The 19,562-nt window shown below is 49.8% G+C and overlaps 1 protein-coding gene across 2 annotated transcripts in view; it reads right to left on the bottom strand.

The window, feature by feature from the left end:
• Positions 1-106: 106 nt before the first annotated feature.
• Positions 107-19,562, bottom strand: part of KBTBD11 (kelch repeat and BTB domain containing 11) — a 35,402-nt gene continuing 15,946 nt past the window's right edge. For both annotated transcript variants that reach the window (XM_054656507.2, XM_054656506.2), the window contains exon 2: positions 107-6,762. In XM_054656507.2, the coding sequence (XP_054512482.2) occupies positions 3,988-5,859 (1,872 nt within the window). In that variant the 5' untranslated portion in view covers positions 5,860-6,762 and the 3' untranslated portion in view covers positions 107-3,987. The remainder of the gene's footprint in view (positions 6,763-19,562) is intronic.

The following is a 19,562-nucleotide window of genomic DNA, read 5'->3' as shown; positions in this document are numbered from 1 at the left end:
GCCCGGGGTCCCGCAGGCAGAGCTACGCTCCCTGATTCACAGGAGAAAAAGCCGCATCTGATGCTCGCTGTGGAGAAAGAGAAAAGCACTCCGGGCACATCAGGAGGACTGGCACTTTCTGCGTGATTTATTTCATCTCGGCATGAACTGACAAACATAACGAGGCTCTGCACTATTTATGCCCAGGATTTAAAAACTCAAGCATTAATAAATACATTAACTACACAGATCACAACAGCTGCCCTGAACTTGGCCTTCAACAGGTGTAGTTTACCTTTAATAAATGGTAACATTTGAGAATCGCTTAGAGCTTGAACAGGCTTTGGAGGAGCTTTGATCTCACATGAGAACCCGTCTCCTGTTTCATATGCGTTCAATCCAAATCCATCCACTTGGCCTGTCTGAAGCACTTGCCAGCACAGTGTCTGTGCCAGGTGCCTGAAGGCTGCACAGTCCAGGCTTCCTCCCGGATGTGGAAAACGTGGAAATGATGTGGCCACTGAAAGAAATTCACGACAACTGAAACAACTGCAGATTTCCATTTTCAGCTCGTGTTTTCTTATGAACAATAACATTGCAGAAGGGGAAATATCAGAAAGTTGATGGATTTTTAACCCAAAAATAGAACTTTTTGTAAGCTAGGAAAGCATCTAAAATTAACAAGAATACAAAAATGCACTTTTGTTTACATTTGCTCTATTTAGATCTTACAAGAGATTATGCCTTGAATCTATCCTGACTTCAGGAAAAGACAAAAGAACGTTGAAAACATCCTATTTCCAAATCGTTTACAGGAAGTTACCTAAGAGACTGACAGATTCAACGGCTGCTACCAGAATCACTGAAGTGACACCAGAAATTAGCAGAAACAGAGCAGATGATTAATCTCTTACTTATTTGTAGCCAAACTTATACAGTCACGAGTTTTAGTTAAGTAGCCAAAGAATTTCCACAACATTCATTTTCTTACAGGAGAAGTCGGTGCCTCCACAGACTCAGAAACCAAATCCCGAAGTTCCAAATCCAGCTCTACAAAGCTGCAGGAAGCAGTGCGGAGTGGAGGGCTGTTCCCAAGAGGAAAAATAAAACTGGAAGGAAAAGGAGGAAGGCTCAAGCTCATTCCTCTGCATCTCAAATGAACCTTGATTGGCAATACAGAAGGGATTGCTGTCAACTAAGCAAAAGGTCAGGCTTCCATGCATAACATTTTCCCCAAAAGACACCACTGCCTTTTCAGACATTTGGAAAGGCCCCTGCGTATGGGTTAATTTCATGAGTCAGACATTTGGAAACTCCCCGGCATACGGGTTAATTTCATGAGGAGTGTGGACAGCTGTCATCAAGGCAATAGCCTCATCTAACTATTTTAATGGGTGGATGACCAGGAATATTTTTGCATCAACCTTTTTCCTACACAGTGTTGGACGCAGACTTAGAACACCACTTTGAATTGGAAAAGACCCTACCTGGGGCATCAGCCGTTGCCAGGCAGTCTCAGCAATGCCTCTGCCCTCCCTGCAGCAGTCCCAAAATGAAAGCCACACCTTGGAGGGGGTGGCTTTTCTGTTTCATGGGTGCAAACCCTAGCGGCTCCACACCCCAGGGACTGGCCCCCAGAAAGCAAAAACACTGCTCATGGCGTGGCAGGTCCTCTAGTATGTATTTTTATGTGATATCACTATTCAGAAATGTGGTGTATACTATTCTATAAATTTCCGCAATAGGTTGGCTGGACATCCTTCAATGGTGGGTATTAATTCCTCTTATTCTTTATGTTTCTTAGTGCATTTTGTTGTGAGGTGACAGGGAGTACCTGGGGCTTTGCTGTCGCGCCCCACAGGAAGCTGTGCTACATCTAGTGTGGGCATTCCTTCACTAAATGAAACGCTGGAAAGTGACAGGACCCGCACAGGACTGTGCAACCGCCCCCACCCAACATCCCCACTTCTCATATCCTCTTCCGGGGACAGTGTTACTCTGGAAGCCTAATTTCAATATTTCATTTTCAAACAATAAACATTACAGGAATGATTTCACAAGTAAAATCACAGTGATAACAGCATATGAGTTTGATATTTAAGGACTGAAAATATTAGCCTGGTCCTGGTCCCATTTCATATAAAAATTTCTACCATTAATAAAATTCTAGAGGAAAAGGCAGGACAGTGTGAATGGTACATTGCTTAAAATGAACATTATTTGTTTCCTTTTGCTGTAAATACTGTTTCTACAACCATTTCTCCAGTATACTCCTATAAAAGGCCAATCAAGTCAGGCGATATAAAGTCTGTTTTTCTTTCCCAAGATGATTAACCAAGTTGCCAAGCTATCCCCTCAGTTCATCAGTAACCATGGGCAAGCAGACACGTCCCCAGAACATACCCTAACCCAGATCATAAATTCCAGCCCCCGAGTCATGCATAAGGTTCAAGCTGATCACTTCTAAACACACTTAACTGAGAACTCTCGTAACCACAGACTCTTTAAAAAGCATAACCTATTTTTCAATTACCCACTGATTTCTACAGAGATGGCAGTTCCCATTACTGGATTAACAAATAATATTAAAGTAGGCATGATTTCAACTAGTTACGTTCCAGTAACTTTTCCTCTTACAGTAAGAACATGGGTTGGATTCGGAGTTCAAATGTTCGCCTCTATTTGTGAGCATGGATCTCATCCTCAAAGTCATAATAGTAAGTCCTCTGTATACACACTTGAAAAGTAAAATGTTAAATGAGAAACGACCCAACTGATTAGTTTTTAATCCTCATACCCTGTCAATGCAGTGAGCCTCATGTTAATTCTATTAGGGTATTTTGGAACTCAATTCAATACAATTAATTACATGCAGTTTACTTGCTAATCTACGGTGATAAGCACGTCACTTCCTTGTTATAAATCTATGCCCACTGTCACTCGGCCACACTTTCTTAGAATACTGATTGTAAAAATTAATCTCCCTCATCAGAACTACACGATCCATATTGAAAACATCATAAACAGTGGGTTTAAAATGTACCTACACTTTTTTTTATAGAACTGTCAAAACAAAATGATTTTCCCCGTTTTTTAGGAATAATATTTTATCTCGTTCCAGAATATGAAAGCGGCTGGGCATACAGAGTGGGCTATCAAAGATTGCTTTTTAGATAGACAAGCACCCTGGTAAGTTTTTCCTACTTATGATGTGCTGTTTGGTCACCTTTAGCCACTGAAGACTTAAAATTTAAATAATGGTAAATCATCGCTACATCAGTTAACATCCTTTAAACTGAAAATATGAAAGCCCCCTCGGTCCAACAGTGAGACGGAGCTGCTCTAGGCATGTGAGTTTGAGTAGCGATGGTGTGGGGAAGGAAATAATTCCAGCGCATATTGAACAAGAAACCTTACTGGTAATCAAAGATTTTACCTTTAATGCTTATTAAATTACTCTTTTTGGAGTTGAGCCAACCAAAGCGAGCACATGGTACGAAATTTTCGACTAAATCTGAAAGAGCTTTACTTATCAGTTATAATTTTAAATCTCAAGCCAAAAATAAAAGGCGTGACCCTTTCTGCGTGCTTCCCCCGATAGTTCGCGGCGACCTACTTGAGGGTCCCAGGCTCCTGCGCACAGCCTCGGTGCTCTGCGGGGTTCGGGACACCCCGGGGCCGGCTGCAGGCTGCCTCAGGAACCCCCATTGTACCCTGAGGCTGACCCTTTGGATCCCACAGCCTTCTCTGTGTCCTGTGTCCTGTCTGTCAAGGGACCCATCCGCACACTTCCTGGGTCTCAAGGCATCGACCCCCAGAAGCAAAGACAAGCAAAAGGAAAGCAAAGCGGAAGCGGCCCTGAGAGCGTCCTCGGGGCTCCTTCGAAGCGTCCAAACCACCAGCGTGGGCAGCGGCCCCGACTCCCCCCCCACGTCCTCCTCCGCGGGCCCAAAGGGACCTGGGCCCCGCAGACCTCTGCCGAGGGAGACGCCCGCCGACCCCGCCGGCCTACGCGGCGCCCTGCTCCCCTCGGGGCGGCTTCTCAGGCAGGCTAAGAGCGAACGGGATGAGCACACCCCGGACGTCCAAGGGGGCGCCCAGCGCCTCGAAGCCGCCGCCCTGGCCTGCGTCGCCGCCGGCCTCGCCTTCCCGGACAGGCTGGAAGCGCCAAGTGCCCGCGCGGCTCACGCAGTAGATGGCGCCGTCCAGGGCGGCGCAGCGGAAGGGCTGCAGGCCCGTGGGGCCGCCGGGGGAGCGGAGGGGCGCGACGCACGGGCTCCACTGCTTGGCCAGGCAGTGGTATCGGGACACGCTGACCCCGCTCGGCCCCGCCGCCTGCGCTTCGCCGCGGCTGCCGCTCAGGTCGAAGCGGTAGATGAAGCCGTCAAGAGCCACCATGTCGGCCGAGCGCTCGCGGCTGCTGCTGCACGGGCACTCCTGCCACTCGTCGCGCCGCGGGTCATACTTGAGCAGGCGGTAGAAGAGCGAGCCCCCGGACACGTAGATCTCGCCGTGGCAGGTGGTGGCCTCATGCGCCACGGCGAAGGCGCCCCGGGGCAGCGGCGCCACGGGGGCCCAGCGGTCGGCGCGCGGGTCGTAGCGCTCCACGCTGAGCAGGCACTCGCCGCCCACGGCGTAGAGGTGACCGTCCAGGGCCAGCAGCCGCAGCTGCGAGCGCGCCTGGCGCAGAGGCCTCACGGCGCTCCAGCTGTCTGTGGCCGGGTTGTAGCAGAAGACCTGGTCGGACGGGCGCGCCCGGCCGTCGGGGCCCGCGGGCGCCACGCCGCCCGCCACGAAGAGGTAGTTGTAGAGGACGCACAGGCCGCAGCCCCGCGCCGGCGCGCCCTCGGGTAGCCGCGTCAGCTCGCGCCACTCTCCGGCCGCCGCGTGGAAGCAGTAGACGGCCGCGTCCCCGCGCGCGTCCGCGTCCCCCGAGGGGCTCTGAGGCCGGCTGCCAGCGCGCTCCCCCGCCGGCCCGAGCGCCGCGGCCAAGAGGTGGGCGCGGCCGGCGCGCAGGCGGCGGCGCAGCAGCAGGTCCCGCTCGGCGCCCGACAGGCGGCCGAACACGGCGGGCTCGCGCAACACCTCCAGATAGTGGTCGCTCATGAAGCAGTAGGCGGCGTCGCGCAGCTCGTTCAGCCGCTGCCGCTTGGCCGCGCTCAGGACCTCGTAGCAGTTGGCCAGGCTCAGCTGCGGCCCCACGGCGTCGGTGGCGCGCTGCGCGGCGCCGGGCAGCTGCAGGCGGCGCGCGCCGGCCACCACCTCGGCCACGTTGTCGGGCCGCACGCCCGCCATACGCCCGCTGTAGGCGTCGGCCAGGAGCAGCCGCAGCGCCGTCAGGCTCACTCCCTGCACCCGCAGCACGTCCCGCGACGCGCGCGCGCGGAAGTAGTCGCTGCGCGCCGCCAGCACCGCCTTGTGCGCGCGCAGCCGGCGCCCCGACACCTCCAGCACCAGGTCCGGCTCCCCGTACACCGCCCCGAACCCCGGGGGTACGGGCGCGGGCTCCCCGGGCTCCTCGGGGGACGCGGGGTCCTCAAGCCAAACGCGCGGTTCGGGGGACGGCGCCGCGGGCTCTTCCGGGCACGCGCGCTCCTCGGGGGACGCGAGCTCCTCCGGGGACGCGGCGCCCGCGCTGCCGGCCTCCCACTGCCGCTCCACCACCCGCGGGCCACCGCTGGAGGGCGGGGAGGTGGCCGCGCCTTCCGCCGCTGAGGCGAGGGACTGCGGCGGGGACTCTTCCCCGGAGCTGAAGCACAGGGACGCGCCGAGACTGCAGGGTGTCTGCGCCGGGGACGCGGCGCCCTCGCTCTCGCTCTCCCCCGCAGCCCCGGGCTCAGTCCCTGGGTAGAGGACGCAGGGGGCCACCGCGTGCTCCATGGCCAGGCTGTGCTGCGCCCGCGCGCCCCCGGTTCCGCAGCCTGCAGGTCTGGCCAAGGTCGAGCGTTACTGCGGGGTTTCCAGCCTCACAGCTTTTCCTGGCACGCGATCAGATTTCACTTCTGTGTGTCCACGCTTTTTTGTTGTGTGTGTGAAGGGGGGACTCTCACACGCTGCTCCCCCGCCTCGCCTTTGCCCTCTCCTCTCCAGCGAGGAGGGGTGTGTCCAACTTGCTGAACTTCTGAACCCCAGCCACTTTAAATCTGCCCAGAAAGTCTTGGTGAATGGATCTCCAGCTGGCGCCAAGACCGCGTCAGCCAACATCCAGCACTGACTGGAGCTGCAGTTGACTGCGGTTGTTTCTGCAGCCCGGGTGACCAGGTGTCTCTCTCTGCAGCCTGAGTGGCTAGCTGTCCCTCTTTGCAACGCTGGCTGACCAGGTGTCTCTCTGCAGTACCGGATAACCAGGTATCGGGTGCGCCCTCGCTCTCAGAAGTCCGTGCTCACCCACTCACTTCACATTCTGTCATATCACCGCGCCCCCAGAACACAGAAAGCTGAGACCGGCTGTGGCCCCAACTTCAGAGCCTGGATTTAACACCATGTCTTGAAGAGAGTCCCCCTGTGGGCTCTCCTTCTCTGTGGCTCCCACTTGTGGCTACACAACTGCAAGGTCACGGGGAGGACACTGGTCCTGTGTGCTGATCTCAGGAGCTCTCCCCGTGTGTCGGCATCCACGCCTCCTCATATACGGAGTCATCCGTAATTCACTGCCAGGGGGATGTTAGGAGAAGCCCCTGTGCTCCTGGAGGCTGTCCTCGCTCACCGGGCAGGACCCTTCCTCTGCAGCTTCCTTTGCTGGGATATCAGGTGTTTCCGCATCCTCTCACCACACTCTTGTTCCTGTTTATAGGACAAAAAGAGAGGATATTTGTGCGTTTTTCAGTAAGGTTATTTCGTGTCAGCGGAGTCTACCACCCTTCCCTCTCCAACGTTCAGATTACAGAATTCAGTTTTGGTTGTAAAGGGGTTGTGATTTTTCTCTGCTGGAGAGTTTGATGAATAGGACATGCAGAATTATTTAGGAATTTTTTAAAGTACCCTCTTGATATTCCTCTCCTGATTTTGAGGACTCAGGAGAGTCCAGTTCAAGCAATTGGCACCACCAAACATTAAGGCCTGACACGCATTGGTTGAACCATATGACGTTGCTAGTTCTGGAGGTCAAAAGCAGTCGAGTATCAACAATTAACTGTTTTCAACATAAAAAGTGTAAGTAGCATGAAGAACTCCTTTTAGTGAGAAAGCACGACTGGATTGTGTGATTTTATTAATTTATTAACAGATCACAAGTTTTCTTCCAGTGTTTCCCAGTTAATTATTTCACATTCGCTTACAACCATTTGTAGAAAGGCGTTAGGATGCGTCTCTGGAATCAGCTTCAGCCAACGGCATGAATTCAGGACCCCAAATGGCGCCAACTCCTAAATCTCTTTAAACTCTTAGAATTACAACCCTGAAAAACCTCAGAGAAGCAATTATCCAAACAGCCTAAATGCAGCAAAAGGAAAATCAAAGCGGAAAGACTGAATGAAGTATGTGGAAGGCAGATATGAGTGCCGGCAGATGCATTATAGAATACAATCAAATATCTTCCTTAAATTGGCAAACGCTTCACGGACACTCCCTAACATACTGGGAAGAAACTTAGAGTCTTAGAGTCCACATAAGCCAACTTCATTCTGGCTTTCTAAAGAAAAGAATGTGGACAACACAACCATCCAAAACATGACCAGGCTTATCTTTATACAGAATGCGTGTTCAGCTCTCAAGTGAGATGGGTAAAATGATACTTAACCCCCAGCATCTTCTGAAGTTCTACTTATTATGTGCAATAGCATTACCTGGTTACTATAAATGCCCTGCTCTTCCTGTCACTCTGTCCCTGAAAAGGCTTTCCCAGTATTCTCAGAAATAAAAGTGTCTTCAAGTTGGAAACTCCACATGTTTGACTCTCCCTGTCTCTTTCTCTCTCTCCCTCTGTCTGCCAGATATCTTTCACAATAAAATGTTGGCACACTCCCTATGTGCATAGAATTGTCACAAGATGCCTGGGGAATGTAATATTAAGAAGGTTTTTGAGAACCTTGAAGCTCTGATCCCCGGGGTAGGTCACAGACAATAGCTAAGCAGGACACAAGGGTCCCTTGTGTTCACCCAGCCATGCCCACACTGACAGGTGCTCACCCCAGGCCCCCATCCTGCTGTCCAGTGGTGGCCAGTCCAGGGCCAGGGAAAGGACCACAATGTAAGGGTGACCCGAAATGGAAAAGCTGTGAAGCTGCATCGGTGAAGGTCACCAGCCCTGAAGACTGCAGAGTCTTTCCAGCCAGCTGAGTCATGCAAAGGAGAGAGAGAGCTAATCTAAGACAAACTTCTCTATCAGATCAGAAATACACACGAACCTCATGTCTGAAATAAAATCTGAGAACTGGCTGTTTCAGTTGGCTTATTCGTTTAACACCGCTTCTGTAAGATACAGAAGACATGGCCCCTAAAATCCAGTGTAGTAAACTTTCTTCTTGGCCTAGAAAGGGGTCTCAGAGCTCCCTAGTTCTTTCTCTGGCTGGACCGTCCTGCAATGTACAGGAGCCTCCATCCCGAGAGTCATCTTTATGTAATTAATCATTACAGACTGAAGGGAAGTCATGCAATCAGTCAAATGCATTTTAAAAGCTTAACTTTGGAACTCTGCCCTGCAAAGTTCTATGAAATCAATTCAAAGCCTGAAAGAGTGTTTCATAAGTATACATTTTGTTATAACTACAATTAAGCAAGAGAGACATCTCCATGATGAAACAGACACACCGGAAAGCAGCCCACAGCGCCCCCAACAGCGAGGGACCCATCTCTGCTGTGCCAACAAGGAAGCTGTCTGGCTAGAGGCTGAGTAGCCCTCATCCCAAATGCTTGAGCTCTTCAGGATTTCCCATTTTTTGAATTTTGGAATACTTGCATTTATACTTACATTTCAACTCCCAAAACCCCAAATCTGAAAGGATCCAATGAGCATTATGTCAGCACTCAAAACAGTTCAGATTTTGGAGCATTTTCAGTTTCAAATTTGGGATGTTCAACTCACACCTGGGTTAGAACTGGTTCTTATTCCAGCTGGCCCAAGAAATAATAAAACTCAATCATCTCAAAAGTCATGATTCAAGCAGTCTTTATGTTACTTTTCCAACACACACACATTATTAAATTGTGTCCTTCTGAGGAGCCCCTTCCAGCAGAGGTGGTGGACCTATCGTATTCTGTCGTCGCCGCCGTCCCCCTGCGTGCCCTTTGGCTCACATTACAGAGCAAGTTGGCAGAGCCGGGGATGGTCTCAACATGGTACAGCACCGCACTCTCACTGGGAGGAATCACGAGGCCTCTCAGACACCACTGCATTGACATCACCTGCCACAGCCAAAAGCAGGCCATCAGCTCCCTGTCCACCACCATCAGCGATGTTGTTTCTGACACCAAGATCTTCAGCTACGCTGTTGAGTAGCAGCAGCAAGGCTGCATCAGGGGCTCGGGAGCCCTCCACCGCCCCCTCTAGGAGGCTCTGGGCAGCCCTTCCGGGAGATGGTCTCACAGCACTAAACGTGCCTGCCCTGCCGTGGGTCTCCCTGCAGAATGGACGTGGTGTCACACACCATGTGGGAAATAAGGTTAAGCAGGAGGCCCTTTTCTGTCTCAAATGATGTTAAAAGAAACTCAACATTAAGATTTTTTTTTTCCAGAATGACCCATTACTGAAATTTTTACCTTAAAATAGATGGAGAGGAGTTGGCCTTTGGGTCTACCAGTCCTCTGAGGCATCAGCAACTGCGGTGACTGTTAGGGTCAGATTTTTTTGGATGGGAAGTCAGGGATTTCCACAGGGATTCCTCCCACCACCACCATTTTGTGGTTGGCTCTACAATCAGAATTCCACTAAGAGGCTCCCTGAGGAGCGTCCATCCTTGTTACTGTGAAATTACTGAAACTCTCCCACACCCCGCTGGAGGGTTTGGAAGGATTTTTTCCCTGGGTGATCGTCAACAAGGGTTTCCTGAGCCCACTTCTGGAGTCACAACCAGGCGACACAGAAAGTCAGCACTGCAGTTTCCATGGAAGGCACGGGGGGTGCGCGGGGGAGACAGGGAGCGACCAGTTTCCTCCTTGCTGGTAATTAGGAAATCATTTCATAAGAACAAGGGCTAATTAAATATAAATAGTATTAATTAAATGTAAATAATAAAATATATGTAGTATTTTCCCCCAGAAAATGTAAGTTTCTTCTGGGCCTTATAAATATCTAAACTTCTAAGTTTCTATACATTTCTTTACGATTAATACAAATTAAAAAATAAGATTTTGTATGATTTCCCAATGTGGACATTATATATTTAATGTGGACATTAGGATTTATTCAGAATTAAATATCATGCTCTATTTTAATAATACTGCTTGCTAAAAAGAGTCTTCCTTTCAAATCATTACAGTCAGCTTAATTTTTTTTTAAAGAATGCGTTCATTGACTTAGGGAGTTTATGTAAACTTCTGTGGTATGTTTTGCTTCTCAGTCCTTCAGCCGGGCGCGGTGGCTCAAGCCTGTAATCCCAGCACTTTGGGAGGCCGAGGTGGGTGGGTCACCTGAGGTCAGGAGTTCAAGACCAGCTTGGCCAACATGGTGAAACCCCATCTCTACTAAAAAAGTACAAAATTAGCCAGGCTTGGTGGCACAGGCCTGTAATCTCAGCTACTCAGAAAGCTGAGGCAGGAGAATCACCTGAACCCAGGGGGCGGAGGTTGCAGTGAGCCGAGATCACGCCATTGCACTCCAGCCTGGGCAACAAGAGTGAAACCCCGTCTCAAAAAAAAAAAATTCCTTCCAGCATCCTACACGCATTGCCTACGTCCCACCACACCCTGTTACACCACAGCGTCCCTGGGAATAGCGCCTGGGTGGACCGCGCCCACATGGCCTCCATCAGCAGCAGAAAGATGCCATTCACACAGTTAAGTAGCCAATGAATCGCAAGGTTAATTAAGAAAGAAAAGCCATAAGTCTAAGAAAAATTATAGCATCTTAGAAACCTGTAGGGAATCTCAGGATTTTTGTTTGTTTGTTTTTTGAGACAGGGTCTTGCTCTGTCATCCAGGCTGGAGGACAGTCACACAAGCATGGCTCACTGCAGCTTCAACTCCTGGGCTCAAGAGATCCTCCTACCTCAGCCTCCCAAGCAGCTGCGACTATGGGGGTGCACCACCACAGCTGGCTAATGTTTGTATGTTTAGTAGAAACAGGATCTCGCTATGTTGCCCAGAGTGGTTTTGAACTTCTGGGCTTAAATTGTCCACCTGCCTCGGCCTCCTAAATTTGCTAGGATTACAGGTGTGAGCCACCATGCCCGGTCAGGATTTCTCTTTGATTCAGTGTATTGGTTCACTTTCAACTGTTGGTACAAATATTGCTTTTCAAGGTTATTTCCTCTCCAGGCCCAAATGAAAACAGGCCCACAGCTTCTGGGCAGGCAGGACCAAGGGTGGGTGAAGCAAGAAGAGAGTCGGTGCCGTCACTGACACCGATGCCCCGTGGAAGTGGCCGTCCTCACACCCAGCCCTGATCCACATTTTCTCAGTATGCTTTAAGGCACAGAAAATAGTGTAAGGGGACCATGAAAATGTGCAGAATTACACAGCCTAAAGCTAGCCAGGAGGAAACACCACTCAGGAAATACATTTTCCTTGTAAAATGCAGCCCATATTTAACTTGGCCGTACGGCTACTAAAAGCAAGGTTCTGTGCTGTCCTGGGGAATGAGAAAAGTGGCTTCTGCTCTTAGTGTCTGCCTTCAGGATTCCTACAGTGGTTCAAGCAACGAGATACTACACGGATAAAAGAAAACTAAAGCCAATTGTAAGCAATATTTTCTGTGTAGTTTAGAAACGGGGAGGGTGTCTACAGCACGGTGGAGTTTCTTGAGTAACTGAATAAGTAAATGTTCCATAACATACCTAGCAAGATGCATTAGAGTGTCTGTCCCACCACAGCACAATGTATATACTCTTTTAGCTTTTTTTTTTTTTTTTTTTTTTGAGACAACAATCTCACCCTTGTCCCCCAGGCTGTAGTGCAGTGGCACGATCTCGGCTCACTGCAACCTCTGCCTCCTGGGTTCAAGGGATTCTCCTGCCTCAGCCTCCCGAGTAGCTAGGATTATAGGCACCCACCACCACGCCTGGCTAGTTTTTGTATTTTTAGTAGAGACGGAGTTTCACCATGTTGGTCAGGCTGGTCTCGAATTCCTGACCTCAAGTGATCCGCCCACCTTGGCCTCCCAAAGTGGTGGGATTACAGGCGTCAGCCACCCCGCCTGGCCTCTTTCAGCTTGTTTTTTATGAAGGGCATCCTAAGAGACTAGCTGGACTGCAGTGTGACCTGACAACACGTGAGTCCGAAAGCACACAGAGCAGCGGGCGTCTATTTTGCCAGGCAGTGTTCTGGTGTGTGCTACATCATCCTAGCACGTGGCACCCGCAGGAGCCTTCTGGGAGGGAGGTATTGTGATTAGCCATTTATGTGATTTCATCAATATGCATTTTATAAGCCATGCAGTTTTAAGGGGCAGAGCCAGAAATGAGCCAAGCAACTGGCTCCACTGCCCACACCATCAGCCACCGCGCCATGACACCTCTTGAGTCATTCAGACTCCCGGCCCTGTCTGAGCTGACGCCTGTCACAGCCATGCACGGGGCTGAGCAAAGCCTCTGGAATGTTCAGGCGGGTCGCCGGTTGCCCCTGCAACCTGTAGACAGAATCCAAGCAAGTCAGGGTGCTCTGCGCAGTTCTGAGCGTGACGCAGCAGGAGAGGGGGCAGCACTGGGATCCTGGGGCAGGCCCAGCCTCGCTCCACCAGCTGTCCCCCACCTGCCCTCCTGGGGGTCATTTAGGGGAACAACAGTAGGCTGAATCTCCTAGCAGGACTTAACTGGAAGAAGTAAAATTACTGGGAATTTCCTGAAGAAGAGCTTTTATACAATAGATATTCTTGAAGTCTAAGCTCCGTAGGCCGGTAAACAAAGTATTGAGCAATCTGCTCCCAACTCACCCGCCCTCATGCCTCACTCCCCTCTGTCCTACTGCACGAGCTCATGGAATTGCCTGTGGCTCCCCTGATAAACCATCTATGGGGTTTTGTGTGTGTGTGTGTGTGTGTGTGTGTGTGTGTGTGGTGTGTGTGTAGGGGGTATTTGTGTATTCATATATTGATAGCTTTTGCCTGTGCAATTCTTGATGCCTAAGACAACCCCCATCCTGGTTTGAGCAGCAGAACTCTTGCTCATTCTTTAGGCTCAAGCTGCCATGGTGCATTCTCTAATAAGACTTCCTCACTTCCGGTTTTAGTTGCTCTACAGTCTGTGTTTGCAGAGAAAGTCTTATTTTAGCACCACATAGTATCATTACAGATAGGGAGGTGTATGTGTCATCCTTTTCCATAAAAACATAAAATTCACAGAAAGGAGGATTACCTTTCACTCTACCATTAGCACAGGCTGGACTCTGTAAGGGCAACTGGATGGATGGATGGATGGATGGATGGACGGATGGATGGACAGACGGATGGATGGATGGATGGATGGATGGACGGATGGATGGACAGACGGATGGGTGGGTGGATGGATGGATGGATAGATGGATGGATGGATAGAAGGATGGATGGGTGGGTGGATGGATGGATGGATAGAAGGATGGATGGGTGGGTGGGTGGATGGATGGATGGATGGACGGATAGATGGATGGATAGACAGATGGGTGATTGGATGGATAGATGGATGGATGGGTGGGTGGGTGGGTGGGTGGATGGATGGATGGGTGGGTGGGTGGGTGGGTGGATGGATGGATGGATGGATGGATGGATGGATGGACGGATGGATGGACAGATGGATGGATAGATGGATGGACAGAAAGATGGGCGACTGGATGGACAGATGGATGGATGAATGCATGTTAGCTAGGGAAACTAAAACAATGGTAACTGAAAATACTCAGATGAAACCACAGAGGCCAGGCATGGTGGCTCATGACTGTAATCCCAGCACTTCAGAAGGCTGAGGTGGGTGGATAACCTGAGGTAAGGAGTTCGAGGCCAGCCTGGGCAACATGGGGAGACCCTTTCCCTACTAAAAATACAAAAAAAATTAGCTGAGAGTGGTGGCGTGCAGCATTTGTAGCCCTAGCTACTCGGGAAGCTGGGGTCAGAGGATCACTTGAGCCCGGGAGAGGTCAAGGCTGCAGTGAGTCAAGATCATGCCACTACATTCCAGCCTGGGCAACAGAATCAGACCATGTCTCAAAAATAATAACGATAATAAAATAAAAGCAAGTTTTTAAACTACACAAAGAATGGCAGATTAAGATATTATCCACATGACAGCTCGAAGTAGGGGCTCACAAAAAAGGTTTTGAAATAAATAAATAAATAAAAGAGATCAATAGTTATATATGGATGTTGGATTACAGCTAGGTTTTATTATCTCCTAAATAAAATGCTGAGTTTCAATATTTTCTAAAATAAATATATGCTGCTTTTATAATCAAAAAAACTTGTGGGTTTTAAAGTATAGACCAACTTGAAAAAGTCTTAAGATATAGAAAGAAAAAACAGTATGAAAATAAGGATGGGGATTGGGACGAATTTTTTTTTTTTTTTACTCTTTACACATTTTTAAAAAATCTATTATGAACAGGCATGATTTTAAACTCATATTCCTAAACTATGGGGAGCATTTCTAACCTTGGGAAATCTCTCCAGGTACCTACACCTCCAGCCAGTGTTTCCCACCCCACCCCCGCTTCCAATTTAAGAAAAAGCCTCCACCGAGCTCGCTCCCCTCTCCTGGCATCCGTCTGGCCCTTCCTCCCCTGCCTGTTCCTCCTCTCTGAGTGTATCTGGGGGACGTGTGGGTCACGTGGAGGAATTAACATTTGTGTTTTTATACTGTGTGCAGGAACTGTGCAGGTGACATCAGTTACCACACAGTCTCCAAACACCCTGGGAGGCAGGCAGCGCTGCCACGTCTTACAGTTGAGAAAACCCGGGCTCAGGGATGAGGAAACTCACCCGTGCTCCCCTTCAGGCAGCGACAAAGCCCGGCAGGAACCTGCCCCTCTTCCTGGTGGAACGAACAGGTGGGGCCAGAGTCCAGGAGTGCGTGTCCTGGTTGGCAACAGGTGCTGCTCAGGCACCTTTCAGAAGAGGGAGGGTGGGTTTGAAAGTTAGACGTTCCTCAACTATAGGCCCTTGGGTACATGATCTCCCGTCTCTGGCACTTCCTCGTGCATGACGCCTGCCTCACTGTCTGTCTACCACGATGAAATAAGCACATATTTCACGCAATGGCAAAGCTCCAGGAAGGTCAAGGTGTTTGGAAGCCTTCCCTTTGGTGTCAGACACACCCAGGTCGGAGTCTCTTCCCTGTAACTTACTCCCACCAAGAGCCCAGGCAATTTGCTCCATTCAGTGATCTCGTCCTAAAACGAGAAGGCCCACTCACCGGTGGGCACCTTCTCTGCCACTCCATCACTGGGTTCCCTTAGGGCAGTGCAGGACCCCCAGGAAGCAGGCCTCGGGATCCTGGCTGGGCAGGTCACAGCTCATTGCCCACAAGATACCCTGAGCTCTTCTGACCTGGTGTAGGGAGAGCAAAGCCTCTGGCGATGCACAGGCCTCTGGGCTGATGCAGGAGCAAGGGGCCTGCCCTCATGGATCACAGAGCTGGAATCGAGGGAAAGCTCATTATCTCCAGCAGAAGAAAAGAAACAATGCACACAGCAGAAAACTTAAAAATGGGAAGAGGACAGGAGAGTGAGACCCCTGAAGCAAGCGGTGCCGAAGGACAGCTTCTGGGGGCTTCTGAGGTAAGTGCGCTAATAAATGCCACTTCTGGCTTAGGCTAGCGTGCGGGGATTCCCATCCTTGGAAACTGTAATCCTTTACCTAAAAGCAAACGCCTACTTCACCAGGCACTCCTGGAGTTAATCGGGGTGTGTATAAAGAGCACGGTGCAGCCGCTGCCCTAGCAAGCCTTCTCACATGCAGGCAGGAGTGCCTCCCAAGGACAAGGTCATTCCCAAACTACAGAGGCCCCTCAGCAGGACAAGAAGAGGGCGCCAAGGCCCCGCAGCATCTACCCGGACAAGGCGCCAAGGCCTGGCAGCATCTACCCGGACAGGGCACCAAGGCCCAGTACCCACCCGGACAGGGCACCAAGGACCGGCATCTACCCGGACAGGGCGCCAAGGCCCGGCAGCATCTACCCGGACAGGGCGCCAAGGCCCGGCAGCATCTACCCGGACAGGGCGCCAAGGCCCCGCAGCATCTACCCGGACAGGGCGCCAAGGCCCCGCAGCATCTACCCGGACAGGGCGCCAAGTCCTAGCAGCATCTACCCGGACAGGGCGCCAAGTCCTAGCAGCATCTACCCGGACAGGGCGCCAAGGCCCAGCGGCATCTACCCAGACAGGGCGCCAAGGCCCAGTACCCACCCGGACAGGGCACCAAGGCCTGGCATCTACCCGGACAGGGCGCCAAGGCCCGGCAGCATCTACCCAGACAGGGCAACAAGGCCCAGCACCCACCCGGACAGGGCGCCAAGGCCCAGCATCTACCCGGACAGGCTCCCGGCATCTTCCTGGCAACTGTCCCATTTCAGTCTCACAGCTCACACACTTGAGACAGGCAGATCTACCAGCGTCTTCATTCCATAAATGAAAAAATGCTCAATGCACAGAAATACTAAGTTTCCAGTCTCAGAAGACTGAACAAAATAAGCAGCTGACCAACACCAAAGTTCAATATTCTCCTCTCTTCCTCTGTCTCTGGAGCCTTCAACAAGGGGCCTCAAAAAAAAAAAAAAAAAAAAAAAAAAAAAAAAAAAAAAAAAAAACACCTGAGACGTTGTTATCTGTTCCCTAGTGAGCTGTCCCTCACAAATTAGCAGGGATTCACCCCTGCCGGTCACAAGTTTAAGAGGTTTGGTCAGAGCCATGGATTCCAGCCCCTGTGGTCTCACCCCTTGAGGATGCCTGCTTCCGACTGTGTGGTCAGGTTCGCAGACAGACGCAAGGGAGGTGAGTGGGCACTCGTGTGTCCGGCCCCTTAACCACTACCTGCTATGAGCTCTTCGGGGAGGCGATGCGTCGTGCAGAGAGGGGACACCTCAGCTGTGAAACCTGTTGCACGGATTTCCTGATCTGCTTCCTGTATCTGATTAACGGATTTTTTAAAAAATGCAAGCGTCTGAGATCCATGCGGTATGGAGCTTAGTGACTCCGTCATTCCTTCATTGCTGACATGACGATACACCTGCATGGACCATACTTGAAAGTAGAAGAGGAATGAGATGTCCTTGTACAGAAGTGTGCGATCAACTTGGTCCAAAACAAGATTGGACAGCGAGCCGCTGGCGCCTGTCCTCGCTCTAGTTATAACACAGCCTGTGCTCACTGGAATCGCAGATTTGGAAGTACTGAAAGAAAACTGGATGAAAATAAATCATTGTATTCATTCAAAAGAGCCTTTGATTCAGAGGAGTACAAATCTTACTCTAGGTTTCTGTGAGTGTCCTTGGGGTGGAAACTGAGAACACGTTGAAATAGGAAGCATCTGCCCTTCCCTGTGGCCCGACTCAAGAATTACTGATTCAGCCAAACATAAAGCGTGAATACCAAGGTCGCACCAGAGCACCAAGGCTCTGGAGAGAGGCACCGGCTGAAAGACTCTCCTGAAATGTCCAGCTCTGAAACCCAACTCTGAGCAATGTTTGGGTCAACTTGACTCTTTTAAAATAAATCTGTTTCATTTTAAAACTGAAATCAAAGTTGAGTGTCCTACCAGGACACTCAGCTGGAATCGGAAATGAGAGAGTCCTGGGCTGAATAAATCCTACAATTGCTCACAACTGTCAATCTGTTAAATTCACATTTATATCTTAATATTGATAATTAATTAGCAATATTCATTCATTTGCTCATTTACTTAGCAGATATATATGAAGTATTTACAATGTGCCAGACAGTGCGCCAGCTACTAAAATGGTAGCAAGGAATGAGACAGACTTGGTCCCAGCCCCATGGGGCTCAAGCCTCAGTGCAGAAGGCAAGCGTTGAGCCACTGCACACGTTTGAATGGATTCAGGAACCAGGACAAAGGCTTGAAAAGACTAGCAAGAAGACTCCAGGAGGGGCTAATATCCAGAATCTACAAACAACTCAAACAAATTTACAAGAAAAAAGTCATCAAAAAGTGGGCAAAGGATATGAACAGACACTTCTCAAAAGAAGACATTTATGCAGCCAACAGACACACGAAAAATGCTCATCATCGCTGGTCATCAGAGAAATGCAAATCAAAACCACAATGAGATACCATCTCATGCCAGTTAGAATGGCAATCATTAAAAAGTCAGGAAACAACAGATGCTGGAGAGGATGTGGAGAAACAGGAACGCTTTTACACTGTTGGTGGGAGTGTAAACTAGTTCAACCATTGTGGAAGACAGTGTGGCGATTCCTCAAGGATCTAGAACTAGAAATACCATTTGACCCAGCCATCCCATTAGTGGGTATATGCCCAAAGGATTATAAATCATGCTGCTATAAAGACACATGCACACGTATGTTTATAGCAGCACTATTCACAATAGCAAAGACTTGGAACCAACCCAAATGTCCAACAATGATAGACTGGATAAAGAAAATGTGGCACATATACACCATGGAATACTATGCAACCATAAAAAGAATGAGTTCATGTCCTTTGCAGTGACATGGATGAAGCTGGAAACCATCATTCTCAGCAAACTATCACAAGGACAGAAAACCAGACACCACATGTTCTCACTCAAAGGTGGGAATTGAACAATGAAATCACTTGGACACAGGGCGGGGAACATCACACACTGGGGCCCGTCGGGGGCTGGGGGGCTGGGGGAGGGAAAGCATTAGGAGAAATACCTAATGTAAATGACGAGTTAATGGGTGCAGCAAACCAACGTGGCACATGTATACATATGTAACAAACCTGCAAGTTGTGCACATGTACCCTAGAACTTAAAGTATAATAATAATAATAATAATAATAAAGGCTCCAAAAGATAAGGACAGATGAACCTGGTTCTACTGTGGTGACAGGTGCATCCTCCCAGAATGTGAAAGTTATGCTGCAGCATGAGAGAGGAGCAGGAGAGCAGCCGGAGAAGTCCTCGAGGTACAGACAAGCTTGACAGGTTCTAGACACCGAGGGTGGCCGGAGCGCAGGGGTGCTTGGGGTCTGGCGGGGCCAGCACAAGGGCCCGGTCACCTTGACCACAATGGGATCTGCTGACGGCGTTTAAAGAAAGGAAGCAGTGACGGGAACAGTAATATGATCAGTCTTGGGTTTTAGAAAGATTGCTTTGTGTCCTTTTCTACAAAAAACGATTGATTGAGCGACTCCTAGATGGGTTTTGTGTCACGCTAACACTGTTCAAATAAATGACCTAGATCTGCATGTCTCAACGTGAGTCAATTTCATAAACAAAATTTTGAATTTCGGAAGGTTTGCAGTTGCAAAAAGATACTGGATAATTCTATTTACGTATATTTTAAACATTAAAAAACACCTATGT

The sequence above is a fragment of the Pan troglodytes genome, chromosome 7, assembly GCF_028858775.2.
Source record: "Pan troglodytes isolate AG18354 chromosome 7, NHGRI_mPanTro3-v2.0_pri, whole genome shotgun sequence".
Lineage (NCBI taxonomy): Eukaryota > Metazoa > Chordata > Mammalia > Primates > Hominidae > Pan > Pan troglodytes.
The sequence above is the reverse complement of the archived record's forward strand: the minus strand, read 5'-3'. Positions and strand labels throughout refer to the sequence as shown.